This window comes from Epinephelus fuscoguttatus, linkage group LG7 (assembly GCF_011397635.1).
Source record: "Epinephelus fuscoguttatus linkage group LG7, E.fuscoguttatus.final_Chr_v1".
NCBI lineage: Eukaryota > Metazoa > Chordata > Actinopteri > Perciformes > Serranidae > Epinephelus > Epinephelus fuscoguttatus.
This window is the reverse complement of record NC_064758.1, coordinates 10,085,769-10,100,396: the sequence shown is the minus strand read 5'-3', so window position 1 is coordinate 10,100,396 and position 14,628 is coordinate 10,085,769. Positions and strand designations below refer to the sequence as shown.

Below are 14,628 nucleotides of genomic sequence, written 5' to 3'. Positions count from 1 at the left end.
CTCCTATCCGTACCTATGTGCCTTTCAAAGTATGCGCTTTATCATGCTGGCAGTCGGGCCAACTTTGATTTGATGAATGCTCCCAACATGCAGTACGCATCCATACATGTGCCTGTGTGTGTCCACCTTTGATATGATTTAGGCTCCTCCAAGCAAGGCATACTATAACTCCCTCCTGGTTCTTACAGCAGGAGTAGGAGAGAATTAGCTGAGAGCCACACTAGATGGGGTCTCTGCATTGAGCTCCATAACTAGTCTCAGCTCATCCCTTGCGCCCCCCCCCCAACCCCCTCCACACCCATCTTCGCTTTCCCCTTGCTCTCCTCTTTTAATAAGATTTTCTGCCTCTGTTGCTGGAGTAAAACACAATTACCATACGGACGACAGGAGGCGGTGGGGGAAGGACAGAGCAGTGAGAGAAGGAAAAAAAAAAAGACTGAGGAGAGCGTTGAGTCTTAGAGGAAGATGATGGAGTTGACAGAGTTCATGTTCATAATCACAAATTACACTGGTTAATATAATTGGTTGACTTACAGGCTTATCAAACTATTAGATCGTCTTCATTTGAAAGCATGTACCTGCTTTATTGGTCTAGACGTGGGGCTGAGGAGTTTCATTACGCTCTTCTCGCTGCTGCTACTGTATCTCCTTTATCTGCCTCCACCTCCCCAGACACCAACTCAAAGGCTGAGTTTATAAAATTGACTGTATACCAGCAGTAAAAGCTGCTTTTGCTTTCTGTATGTAAGTTTTATCTCCAGTCCGTCAGCAAGCTGAAAGGCGAGTTTTTTTTTCTTCTTTTTTGGAATTACAGGACTTCCAAAATTAAGACAGCTTGTCAAACTGGCCCTCTACATCTGAAGCTCTCCCTCTTACCTTGATGGATGTCGGGGGATAGCGGCATATTTTCAGCAAATCAAGCCGGCAGAACGACATGTTGTGAAGCGGTGTGGAAAACCTTAGCAAAGGGAGGAAAGTTTGCTGATTCAACTGTGCCTGAAGCGGCAAGTTGAACTGCCTCTACAAGGGCAAAAAAAGGAGCACTGAAGCCCAGGTTGTGGCGATGTCATGATAAGAGCACGCAGATGATCAAACAAATACGGTAAATATGGCACAAGCAAGGCTAGACACAGAGCAGGCCCATCAGCCCAAGATCACCATTAGCAGGAGCCTGTTAGCTTGCTCTTTCTTACCGGTGCCTCTCCTCTGACAGGGTCTTTCTTGTTCACCATGATTTCTCCTTTGCGGTTGGAGCGCTCCAGGCTGATGGTGTTCCACACGTTCAGCTGGATTGGTTCCTTACTCCTGAATTACACACACACACACACACACACACACACGCACACATACACAGACACTCAGGTGGGTCATCTACTAGGAAACACAAGCTCATTAAAAACACATTGCTGTGATCAGTATGTAGTTTAATCAGTAGCATGTTCACAAAATATGTTTTCCTTATTTTGTCATTATAGAGGGGAACTGCCCATTGGTCCGACAGCCCATTGGTTTGACAGCCCATTGTTCTGACCATATTAAACTCATTGTTCCGAAGTCTTGTTCTGAAATCATCATGATGCCCTGTGGTTAAGGTCTGGTTAGGTTTAGGCACAAAAACCACTTGGTTAGGGTCAGGAAAAGATCATGGTGTGGGTTAAAATGAAAAAGAAAGTGGCAAACACATAAGCCGTGAGCCTGCTTCGCCTCAAGCCTTTCCCAGCTGACCCAGAGCCGGTCGCGGCGCACCATACGCCCGCTGCGAGCCGTTCAGCACCGCAGTCGGACTAATGGGATGTCGAACCAATGGGTTGTCGGACCAATGACATGGACCCTTATAGAGTACTAACAATGGGAAAAAAAAAAAAAAAAAACCTATGTTAAAGGGACAGTTCGCCCCCAAAGTCAGTCTTACCTGTAGTGCTGTTTATTACTATTGATCGTTTTGGTGTGAGTTGCAGAGTGCTGGGGATATCAGCCATAGAGATGTCTGCCTTCTCTCCAATATAATGGAACTAGATGGCACTCGGCTTGTGGTGCTCAAATTGCCAAAAAATACATTTGAAAAAACTCAACAGCAATGTCTCTTTCCAGAAGTCACCAGCACATTACTCAAGATAATCCACAGACCTTACTGTGAGCAGTTCCATGTTGGAACTATTTTCACTGGGCAGAAGAACTGTGCATCTACAGCTAGCTCACCTAGCAACACCAAGTCTCTTGTCCATGTGTAGACGCATGAGTAGAATCTAGACTGATAAATAGCACTGCAGGTCAGAGAAAAAAAATGACTGGTATTTGTGATTTTGGGGGAGAACTGTCCCTTTAAAGCTTCTTTGACTTTCAGATGATGCTAACCTGATGGTGGCTGGTCCCTTCCCCAGATCGTAGCGGAACTCCAGGATCCCTTCATTGAGTGACAGAGAGATGAAGTCTCCCTTTCCGTCCGATTTTTGGCCATTGTAGAAGATCAAACCGTTGGAGTCATTGGCCATGAGAATCACTGTCACGCTGACCTTTTGACTGCAGAAACAAAATAAGCAAAGCGTCTAAACACGGGCAAGAGTCAGAGATACATTACTATACATACCTGAGATTTAAACAAAAGATGCTTGCTTGCTTGTTTTTGGTGCACTGGTATTCTGTCTATATGGAAATGAGGTAGAGATACTATATATTCTCGGTGCTTAGGCCTACATGACGTTGTATTATTTGTGTGACATTGTCTTCAGTTCAGGCTTAAAGCAGGCAGCGCTGCCTCAGGCACAGAACAAGCTTAGTCTATGAAAACTACACAGTATCCCGTGTTAAGTAATACATGCAAGTCTTGACTAGGTGTGTTTCATGCAGAGATATGGGATTACCGCAGATCATGCCCGTAGAGATGGAGCCCCTTCAGCTCCAGGTAAGAGTCTCCGTTGAATAGTGGCATGTAAGCCCCTCTCCTCTCAGCCACTGGAAAAACAAAGAGACTGTATTCATCCTCAGGTCCCGTTTTTGTTGCTGACAGAATTGAAATTCAGGGATAGTCAGTACATCTTTCAGGGGCCTGTCAGCGTTATGGAAAGAGATGGATTTGTGTTTTCATAGCCTTTGGGATTAAGACTTTCTCTTGACAGAAATTCAAACAAAAAAATTCAAAAACCCTTATGTCAGACTGATTACACAGCCCGCCACAGTGTAACAAAGAACCTTTGGAGACGTGTAGAGTTTAACACCACAGCCGGGACCCATGAAATAATGCAGCCATTGTATTTTGGCAGGCCTTTTTACAAATTCATGTCTTTGCGATGGGTCTATGTCTGGCTGTCCCGTTTCTGGCTGTCTGGAGTGATTAGGACAGGCACCGTGCCATCCTTCTAACAAGTGGCTTGACATTAAAAATCAGTCAAGTGTCACCCGGGGGTATGTGTTTATGGTGTCGTTTGCAAAAACTACCATCATTCAGAGGCAACACTAGAAGCTCACGTACACACAAACACACACAAACTAACACACATACCTATGTAGCCGGCAAGAAAAGCTTTTATTCGTAATTGGCTGGGATTAGCTGAGTTGAGTCAGGATGGGGAAGGCAGACGGAGATGAGAAAGCTAATTAGCTATTGTGCAGAAGACTGCTAATGATGATGGCACGCACCATGGAGGAGTGGGAAAAATAGTCTTGCATACGCAACAAGGATTCATGCACTAAACTGAACTCTATTAAAGTAAAAGAGCGGCTTAGAATGTTCTAGAGGAGTGCAGAGAGGTTTCTCTCTTTTTCACCCTGTGTTTCAAAATGAAAACACCGCAATCAATAAGTCACCACAGGTCCAGGCATCGGAATGAGTTGAATGACCAGGAAAACCCACATGACGTATGGGGAGTTGCCCTTGATGACCAAGAAAAGTTCGTCAAGTTGAAGTTTTCACAGCTGTCCTTTGCTAAAGGCAGAAGTAAATGCCTCAAAAAACAATACTCACGAAGCTGTTGCATCTAGTGCTCAGGTTGACGGTAAGCTCTGAGGTAATTTTGTTTGTATTTGAGTAATGCTGCCTAATTAGCACTTGCAATAAAACCCATCAAAACAATATAGAATTAGGAAAGGCAATAACAAGGCAGGCAAAATGCACATTTTGCCAGTTATAATACTTTGTAGCTGCAATCAGAGCTCATGATCCCGCCCCCCAATCAATCAGCTCTTCAACAGAATTGCATGCAGTGTGAATCAGAAACACACACACACTCTCTTTCGCTCTCTTACACACTCACGCACACATAGGCACATTAAGTGGTCTCTGGCTTAATGTAGCTAAGGAGCTCAATGTTAAACATTGTTGAAATTCAAGTTCCCCCCCCCTGCAGTTAGTTTTCTCAAGGACCGGCTGAGTCCAAGTGATCCTTCTTTCATCGCTAAATTGTAATGATTTACACTATCACAGCGTAAAAGCACCAAGGAAAGTAGGCCATTCAATACTATTGGAACACCCTTGAGAAAAGTCCTTGATGGTGAATATTATAGCAGCAAGCAGCACTGACGAACCCTGGCTGAATTGAAATGGAAACCATAGCTCATATGAACGTGCGCACACACTGGGTTACACACTCTTAATATTACGACTAATTCACCTTCAGGATCTGATGAGTGGGCTCTAAGCTACCTGTCTTTTTAACTGTTCTCAGCGCAGCCCTCAGAGGGTACATCTGCCTGACTGCCGCCTTATCTGTGAGCTCCTGTCTGGGGCTGACACTCGGGCTGACTGACGCTCCCATTAATCACTGCGGGCAGAGAGGACTGATGCGATTAGTCATCTCATTGATTCCAGCGAAAAAATAGCCTTTTGGAATGGGAGACGCTCTCGCTCACACAGCATTGATTTTGGTTCACCTCAATTTATTTTAATCACCTGCTAACTGGGACTCGGGGCTTGGAAGGAGGCTATTCCCATCTGGTTTTTCTAAATTCCCCGGGGTACAAGGGTGCGTGTTTCTCTTTTGTTAGGAATGTCCCTGAGCTATAACCTGAATAAATAAATAAATGTGCATGTTACTGTATTCTCTTTATTCCCAGTTACAGAAGTCAACTTCAGCAAACATTCATGACAGTATCTACAAAGCCAGGGAGGGAAAAAACATGGGTAGACTTCAGAATGCGACATCGCCAAAAATGCTAATGATGAACTTCAAAAGCAGCTGAGCTGTGCTCTGGTCTTTTCCCCAACCGCGTCCCGGTTCTGCCATGTGGAGCTAAGTAGCAAACACGTTTGAACACAACACCTGTGGGCGGATAAGCAGGGAGAGAGGGAGTGGAGGAAGGCTGCGGCTTTGCTGTCGCTAACACTAACAAGCGTATAGTCAAGTCAATGTGGTGAATGGCCCGACGGACTGCTTCTTTCTGCATTTGATCTCCCTGTTTGATTCAGGTTGGCTGGAAATGTCACAGAACGGAAAGCAAAAACGAGGAAAAGAGGCAAAAATTGAGGAGGATGCTACTCTGCTGACTCTGGACCATAACACTGGTACTCCTTGATAAGCACTAGAGACAACAACTGAGGCGTGAAGCTTAGGAGGTACACCAGAATACACAGTGTTAAGTCCAATTACCTTTCTCGCAGTGCCTCCCTTCACGTCCCATGGGACACTCGCATTTGTAGCCTCCCTCGGGCATCGCCTGGCACTGGGAGGATGGATGGCACCTGTTGGGCTCACATGGGTCATGGACATCAGCACAAGTTGGACCTACAGTAGACACACACACACACACACATACAAATCCCCCATGAGAAACCCACCACCATTTTCAACAATTTTCTCTTTTATTCCATTTGAGAGGAGGAGGAGACAAAAAAGCGGGGTATGCGGATTTTCTCTGTAATAGAGGTCATTTTCTAATAGGATTTGGAAATATTACACATCCAGATTAAACAGTGGAGAGCCTCCCCACCATGCGGCCATGTTTCTGGGCCAACGCCGACTGTGGGAAAGGCTCGGGAGCGTCTGGTGGATGATGGTTTTGCCCTCTGCCACAGCCCATCTGAATTCACCCGTCATTACTTTAGCAGTCAGAGCCTGTGGTGAGGAGAGCGCTTTAATGAACCCCATCCCCGCTGAGCTCACAGGGCTCCCCCGTTTTTTCCTCACTCACTCTTTTGGAAGCTAGCTTTTATTCTCCACTCTCACTTCTTCCCTACCACAGCTCTTTTTTCCACACCTTCTCTACTTTTTACTCTGACGCTCTCACCTCTCTCATTTATCCGCCTGTCCTGACATGTCCTCCCTCTAACTACAACCCTCTCCACCCATTCATCCTCTCTTCGGGCTCTCTGTGATCTGTCCCTCCCCTCGAGATGCGCAATCTTGGCCACTTTCAAAACTGACATGATGTCAAAATTAACTTGAATGCAAGTCCGCAGGCAATGGTCCAATTCTCATTATCACCATTCACTTCACGCCGTGTTGCCAAGACAACTTTGATCACAGCAATGCTTCTTCAGAGTGCAGGGTTATCTTTACTTCTTCTAAGGCTTCTCAATAACAACAAAACATAAAAGCACCTCTTATATGAAAGGCAATAATAATGTAATGTGATACTTTATTGATCCACATTTTAAATTCAAGGAACAAGGCTCTTAAAACTTGGCTGAGAGGCTGTTTCCCTAACCACGAGGCTGCCCTCGTGTGAGTACAAAATCCTTTACTATTCAAGCATGAAAGTTAACTCTGACAATTAATGTGGTTCTGGTGTGAAACTTTTCAGCAGTAGGCTGTGGTTCAACCAGCAAGGGGCACGCTTGGCTAAGCACTGCTGGTGTCTGCTCGTAGCTATATTTTCTCTGAGTTGCTTGTTAGTTGGCATCTGGTGGAAGGATAAAAAAGGAGGAAGGGATGTGGAAGCAGAGATAGGCCAAAGGCCAATCACTGAGCGTTTGGTGGAAGTTTTCATGTTTTCTGTAGTGCGTCAACATTTAATCTCTCGTTTCTGTGTCGGACACACAGATTTGACGGTTTTGGTGTTTACAAAATGACTTCCAGCTCTCCTGCTGGGGGCATGAGTTACACTGTCAAATTAGGCTGTCAAGCTTACTTAGGATTTGTGAGTAAGTCATGACCATAGTGAATCCCAGAAGAGAAGGCAAAGTAGACATATAAACATAATTTTAACAAGGTGTTAGAAAAGTCTGATATCTTTTTTACTTATGTGCCCGCATTGGAATTAACCTCTTGACTGTCTAGAAATCCCAGTATGATCGTTAGGAACCAGTGGTGGGACCAAGTCATTGTTTTACATGTCACAAGTAAGTCTCAAGTCTCTGCACATAAGTCCCAAATCAAGCTCTCACTCAAGACTGGTACGTCCCAAGTCTGAAACTTCAAGTTATGAGTCATAAACAAGTCATAATTTCATAAATTATGACATCCAAGTAATAGCATAATACATATACACATAAGTTTTATTTATTTGTTAAATTTGTCGGAAGTTGTTGTGTCTTTGATCTCCACATTTTGCATACCACAATCCATTTTTTTTTTTTCATTTTTCTTTTACCACTGCAGAATTTTTGTATGTGAACAACCTTATCTTTTGTATTTTTTCCAACCAACACTCAGTAATGTACCATTAGTTCTTTATATTTCTCTCCTGAAACTTGACTGGATCCTGTTGGATTGGTTCAAACAAAGTGCATCCAGGAAATTGAGAGTCAGACTGTGTTAATGTTAGTTGATTCAGGAAATGAATGGCGCACATTTTAAAAAACAGACTTTTTAATCTTTCAAAGTCAAAATCGAATTGCAAGTCTTTTTTAAAATGTTGTCAAGTCGGGTCTAAAGTTATTAAATTTGTGACTTGAGTCTGACTTGAGTCTAATCATGTGATTCAAGTCCACACCTCTGTAAGGAAGCTATCCTTTTATTGGCATCTTACCCCAGAATCCTTTGCTGCACTTGCAATGGAACATCTCTGCCTCCTTGACCTGGCATGCAGCACCATTCTTGCAAGGATTTGGCTGGCAGGGGTTGTTGCCACATTCACCCACGCCGCTGCCATACAGACTGTCACCCCCGTTCTCCTGTAGGTTGAGCAGCCGGTTGTTGACATCCAGTAAGCGGATGCAGCCCACCAGACCTGTGGCCACCTCTGTCCTTTCCCTCACACTTAGGAGAAAAAAAGGGGAAAGATAAAGCATGTCTTTTTTAACACAAAGTTTGACACAGCCTCTAGTTTTAATTATTACACTCCTGACCACTACTCAATAACAATGAGCTTAGTGTAAAGAATATACTATATGGTGTATGCTGTATAATACTGAGGATACATCTAATGCAACAATGTACATTAAAGTTGTAGTTGGTCACTTTTAATAAATCATATTTCTCTGCCTCTTAACAGTGCTTTTACCGGCCTTACTGCACGTGAACAAAAACAACCAATCAGAGTCGAGGAGTCTCTAACACGTCTGTCAATCACTGCTTGTAAACTGCAGTCAAACTGTCAAATAGGCAGCCCTGATCAAATATGAATCAAAACTCTGTTAGTGCACTGCCTATTTCTTGTGTCAAATGTTTTCAAAAATATATTTAATGTGCTGTTTAGCTGTGAAATGAGAACGTTTGTCACCATGCCACCATGTTTAAAACACTTGAGCCAAAAACAGAGCACCGCCCTGAGCGAACATTCTCATTTTATAGCTAAACAGTGTGCAAAAATGTGTCTGAAAACATCTAAGGTGAGAAATACGCAATGCAGTTTACAAGCAGTGATTGTAGTTACTGTGTGTATGTAGTGACAGTTTCAGTAAATATGACACTAAGTTATTTTCATAAAAGTTACCAACTGCAGCTTTAATATACAAAAAGGGATGAGGTGAGGTCGAAGAAATTTCCAAGATTCCAAAATTTCATTAACTGGTTAATCATAGAGCTACCTATGATCTACTTACAGTATACTTTTATAACTCTCAAATAGTGTTCTATACTGGATGATCTAAAATTCACCTTAAGAAATATTTTAACCATTAATTATTGTAAATCCAAGACATTAATTTTGTGTAGGTTTCATTTATATTTAAGAGAAGCCACAGTTAACTGACTTTCTGTATGATTTTCTTCCTGACTTGAAAGTTATCACAACGTGTAACTGTACATAGATGGTCTTACTCCAGCTTAATTTCCTCAGGCACTCCCCCGATGAACAGGTGGGTGTCGAGGTTAAGGCCGTCTGTGCCGCGTGGACTCTCGCCCTCGATGTGTGGCTCGTTGTCCACGCTGAGCATTGCATTGCGGCGGTTGCGCGTCACCACCAACTGATGCCAGCGGCCCTGATTGACTTTAACTTTGCTGATCACTGTGCCTGTGCCTGAACCTGTGTTGAACCTGAGAAGAAGACAAACAAAGCATATTCATCCAGTCAACTTTGTCCAACAATCACATTACATCTGCGGCACACTTCATATTAGTTTACAGCACTCCAGGGGCTTATTTTCCACCCAATATGTTTGCTCGTTATCATGCAGCGCCTAATGACGAGCAGATATCTGCTCATATTGTTTAACAAGACGGAGAGGGATGAAAGAAAAAAGGTACAGGATTTCCCATTTGGGATTCCAAACTATGTGACTGGAATGATGCAGTTACTCACTTAAAAAATGTCTTCACACCCTCTTTTTTAATTAAACCTTTTATCTAATGAGGTTTTGTTGCAGAAAAGGCCATATCATCACAGAAAAGAACTATCGTGTATGTGCACCCACACATACGGTAGTATTAGCACAACCTGAGAGCAATTATCTGCCACAAATAATTAGTTCTTCTCCCCACGTCTTGGATTTGCAGAGCTGTGGGTGGTAATCTCACAGCTGTATTTCTGGAATTGAGGCAGAGCTCCATTTGAAAGCACAAGTGACTAATGATCTCCTTTACTTTGCTATTGATTTCTCTCTGAATAGAGAAATCTAACCTGGCCAGGTTGGGAGGAACTGAAAAGGGCTTGGAGGGGTCAGGGTGAAACATAAGACCCAAAAGATAAGGAAAGCGGAGAGTGTTTGAAATAATAGGTCCAAAGCAGACACGCCGCAGAATCTCTAATTAGTCCATTCAGGTCTCCTCTGAGAATGTTGCCTCACCCCCAAATTATTTTTTATGCATACAATGCTGCTGTGGGGCAACGATGAATACTGAGTGTTTTCACAGGTTACTGGCAGGAAAATGGTCCAATTTAAACAAATTGGATGAACCTTTTTGGTTACTGCCAGTCTACTGCTGGCCTTAAAAAAACATTTTGTTTAAACCCTGTTACACCTAGAACCTAAAGGGGCACTGCAGCAATTTAACAAATCACAGTCACTTTAATAGTCACAAGGAGTGAGCCTCGCTCTGAGGCTACAAATGTTAAACTGAGAGCATGCAGATTGAATTGGATCCAGTATAACATACAAAATAATAATATGTAGTTTGTAGTTAAGTAAATTAACTACATGACCCAAAGCAGTTGACTACTGAAAACGCTACTGAGATTTGAATGTGGTTAATCTGCCACCTGACAACTGCAAACTGTAGTTAAACAAGTAATTACAGCACATGTAGTTAATTACTCCCCAACACTGTTTCATAAGTACTATATGTGGCCTCTATCCTACTGTAAAATGTTGAGTCACATGCATCTATGAGCCATTACTGGATGCATTTCCAGAGGTCACTGATCCCATCTGTGAATACAAACAGTATATAAACCTTCATTCCTAATGTATGTGTTTACAAACTACATATGAAATAGCAAATTTGGACATCCTGCACATATTTCTGTACATATGTTCCCACCATCTGTAAACGTGATCACGTGATTGGCTTATCTACTAGTTTGAACACATTTCTGTTAGCGTGCCTTTGTAGCCTTAGCCTTCAAATCTGTCAAGAAGCTTTTGTGTCTTTTTTTTTTTTTTTTTTTTTTACATTTTCTGGCAGTGGTGTTTTCAACATGTTTACTTGCTGTAATTATTTGCCTCATTATCTTCAGTGCTCTGTATTTGTTTTATTCTTATCTACATCCTCTCTCAGCTGCTGCTGCAATGACCCCGTTTTCCCACAGGGCATCATTTAAGTTTCATCAGATTTAATCAAATAAAAGCAAAAGAATCACCCGCTTCCCCTCCTGAGTCTCACAGTACTCACCTGAGCTCCACCTTGCCGTTAACCAGAGCCAGAGAGATGAAGTCCTTCTTGCCTTCCTGGCCATTGTAGAGCAGGATGCCCGTCATCTCTGATGCTCTGAACTCCATGGCGATGCGGACCGTGTGATAGGCGCTCATGGTTTGGAAAGCCAAATATGATTGGCCCCCAAATGATGGGATGAAGTACCTGATCACTGTGGGGGAACGAAGACAACAAGCCAATCTTGTCGTTACTAAATGATTTGCTTTATCGTGGCGTAATAGGCGTTTAATGTGCATAATTAAGTGTGCGCGGAGGTGGTGTGTCACTGGCTCTTGATGACAGAGAAATAAGCCTTTCTGTCAGATTATTTGAGGAATGGCGTTTTTCCAAAATGCTTGACGAGTTTATCAAAAGGAGAAGGTCGAGAAAGAGGAGGAGCTGAGCTTTACAGCCACCCTCAACTCACACACATTCAAGTACTTGCGCGCGCACACACACACACACAGGAAAACCTTTGTTTTTCCGCCACTCGACAATTATGATTATTATCATCCATTTTCTCCCCAGGCTCCTTTTCTCTCCGTCCATCTGTCTTTCTGTCCGTCTCTCTGAGGAGAATGGCAGCTGATGAGCTCCCTCTTTTCTAATGACTTGATTGATTCGGGGGAGGCTGGATGCGCGCAGTTTGTGTGTGAGCGTGCGTGTATGTGTGACTTCATTTAGCCACTCTAACTCAAAGACACACACTGATTCTCACCAGCTAATCCCCATCAAAGCAATTAGTGTCAATTATCTTAAGATGCAGCTGCGTGAGGTTGTTCCTCATCCCCCAAAAATCCCAAAGTAGGGTAAGAGGGGGGAAACAAAAGAGTTGTGCTTCTCAAGAACTTCTGCTTGATTTATGATTTTCTCCGTGGTGCTGATTGGATTCTGTGTTGCAATTGGTGAAGGGCTCAGCGGTTGCTTACTTCGGAAGTGCTGAACCTGTCTGAATCACTTGAGATGAGGTTGAAGCGCAGGAGGACAGATGTTGTGTCTGACTCGATCACACCTAAACTCTTTGTTCTCAAGTTTTTGAAAAATCTAGTGTAAAACTGATGCCCTGTCTAGAGCTCTGATTGCTGTTGTCTCATTGAGCTAAATATGACCCAATAAATCCACATCTGTGACCACATAACAGCGCATTTACATATTCCAGCACTAACTGAAAGTCATTATTCACACTGCTACTCACGGTGTCACTTTGCAGCCACTTTGTGAAGCTACAATTACACAAACCTACTGCTTAACAGAAGGAATATATGTCCTTTTTTTCTTTACAATAAGAGTTTCATTAAATAATCCTTTAATATTTGATTTTTTTTATTATAATGGTGTGTTTCTGCTACTTTATAAATATATTAAAGCACTTGAGGATGTGGTTAGCAGTGATTATGGAACAGCTAAAAGGGATGATTGGCACAATGGAAAGTGGAGTGCCTCAAACCCTCTTAGTTCCTGCAAAATCACTGTAAACGTCAGCCTTTGGTGCTTTCTTTGTAATTGCTAATTACAATAGTACAAAATTATAAGGAAAGTCTGTTCCAGCTCATTTTCTTAGATGAGTTTGAAATAAGCTCAGACTTTGAAACTTTTGAGAGTGATAACAAATATAAGAGAGGGAAATAATGTATGAGGAGAAAGAGAAAGCTGGCTCACCCTTCTCACACACGGAGCCTCCTCTCCCAGCGGGGCACTTGCAGCTGAAGTCGTTGCCGTCATCCTCGCAGGTGCCCCCATGGAGGCAGGGGTGGGAGCTGCAGGGCTTCTGGGCCTTGTGGTGAAGCTTGCCCCGAACATGGGCTATGGTGGTAGCTGGAGGCAGCGCGGTCGTGGTAGTGCTGGTGGTGGTGGTACGTCTGCCATTGTAAGGTCTGCGGGTGACATACGGGGTGGTTGGCGGAGGCCTGGTGGTGGTGGTGGTGGGTGGTGGTGGTGTGGTGACTGGCGCGGAGGTTGTGGTCGTACGTCTGCCGTTGTAAGGCCTGCGGGTGACGTATGGGGTGGTTTGCGGAGGCCTGGTGGTGGTGGGAGCAGCTGTGGTGACCGATGCCGTGGTGGTGGTAGTAGTGGTGAAGACGGGAATGGAGGAGAGGCCTGTCAACGGTGCCGGAGAGAACAATGGAAATTAGACAAAGAAAAAGAGACGTTAAAGTATGTTGAGCCTGCGGTCCTGAGATTTCCTGCTCAAGACCCGTAAAACCTTTGATAAATCACCTCATGAATAACTTAAAACCCCTTTTCATTTTATTAATCCCCACACACTCCTGTTAAGTCCATACTGTATTACCATAATTGGTGAAGCGAATATTCTCGTCCTCTGGCTTCTTCACGGCAATGCTGGTCTCTTTAGAGGCCTTCAGCTGTTTAAGCAGGGCTCCTTCGATGTCCTCCACTGTGTATCTTGTATCTACGATAAACAAGAGGTACAACCACTTAAGACAAGGCCTCTAAGGAGTGCTCCAAAGCAAATACAAGACTCTTGCTTCTTTAGCGGAACAATGAATATATCAGACTGCCCTGTGTATGACAGGTGGAGGATCTCCAGGGACCACTTGTCCTCCACCCGCCGCTTGTCCGGCTTTTTTCCAGATGAATCGCTCTCATAACGTTCGCTACAGATGTTCGCTTTACAGGCCATGGAGGAGCAACGCTTAACTTTGCCCCGTACAAAGGGTATGAAGGACACTGAACGACCGTCATAAAAAAGGGGGGGGATAAAGGGTGGGGGGTGGCATTTTGTATGGTACAAAAGGACCTTAAAGGCCCAGTTGTGGCGTCAACCTGAAAATCAGGTTTTGGTCATCAAAACTTCAGAAGGAAATATCCACGACTAATAAAAGGTTCAAGGAGGAGGGGGTGCGGGTGGGGTGAGGGGTAATCAAAGTTAATTCCATAAGTTTGACTTTTTCTGAAATGGTTTTCAGTCGATGCACCTGAATAATGTGACAATCAGCCACTTTGTTGACATGCAGGCTGCAGTGACCTTGGCCATAACAGCTAGAAAAAAAGAACACTTTGCAAGACAGCTAAGCAGCTAACAGTTTGTTACTTACAGCTTCCAGGTAATTTGCCAAGCTCATTGTAGATTTGTGATATATGCCACTTTCCTTTAGTATATGTGGCACACTTTGAAACTGTTCCAGACGCCTGACATTTTCAGCATCTTGCTAGCATATCACATGTGCTCAAACTGTCAGTTGAGTAAGTCAGAGTCATAAAGCTATCGCTAAGTTCAAGTACCCTAGATTGAGATGAACTAATATAATCAAAATGAACCAAAAATGAACCACTCAAATACTGATGTGGTCGCCTGTTACCATAGCAACAATCAAAGCTTCGATGCTTCGAAGCTTTCCGATCAGCACTGGCATCAACCATATCCTTTTGAACTTAACTCATATACATACAAGACTGTCTTAATAATTAAGAAAGTCAGCAGTTTGTGAGTGTAGGAGTTAAT

General features: G+C 43.4%; 1 protein-coding gene across 2 annotated transcripts in view; it reads right to left on the bottom strand.

The window, feature by feature from the left end:
- The window catches only part of agrn (agrin), a 302,452-nt gene that overhangs the window by 20,249 nt on the left and 267,575 nt on the right, over positions 1 to 14,628 (bottom strand). For both annotated transcript variants that reach the window (XM_049581026.1, XM_049581027.1), the window contains 9 exons: positions 13,456 to 13,575; positions 12,825 to 13,262; positions 11,145 to 11,337; positions 9,135 to 9,350; positions 7,903 to 8,132; positions 5,583 to 5,717; positions 2,862 to 2,952; positions 2,356 to 2,520; positions 1,194 to 1,305 (listed from right to left, as the gene is read on the bottom strand). In XM_049581026.1, coding sequence (XP_049436983.1) covers positions 1,194 to 1,305; positions 2,356 to 2,520; positions 2,862 to 2,952; positions 5,583 to 5,717; positions 7,903 to 8,132; positions 9,135 to 9,350; positions 11,145 to 11,337; positions 12,825 to 13,262; positions 13,456 to 13,575 — 1,700 coding nt within the window. The remainder of the gene's footprint in view (positions 1 to 1,193; positions 1,306 to 2,355; positions 2,521 to 2,861; positions 2,953 to 5,582; positions 5,718 to 7,902; positions 8,133 to 9,134; positions 9,351 to 11,144; positions 11,338 to 12,824; positions 13,263 to 13,455; positions 13,576 to 14,628) is intronic.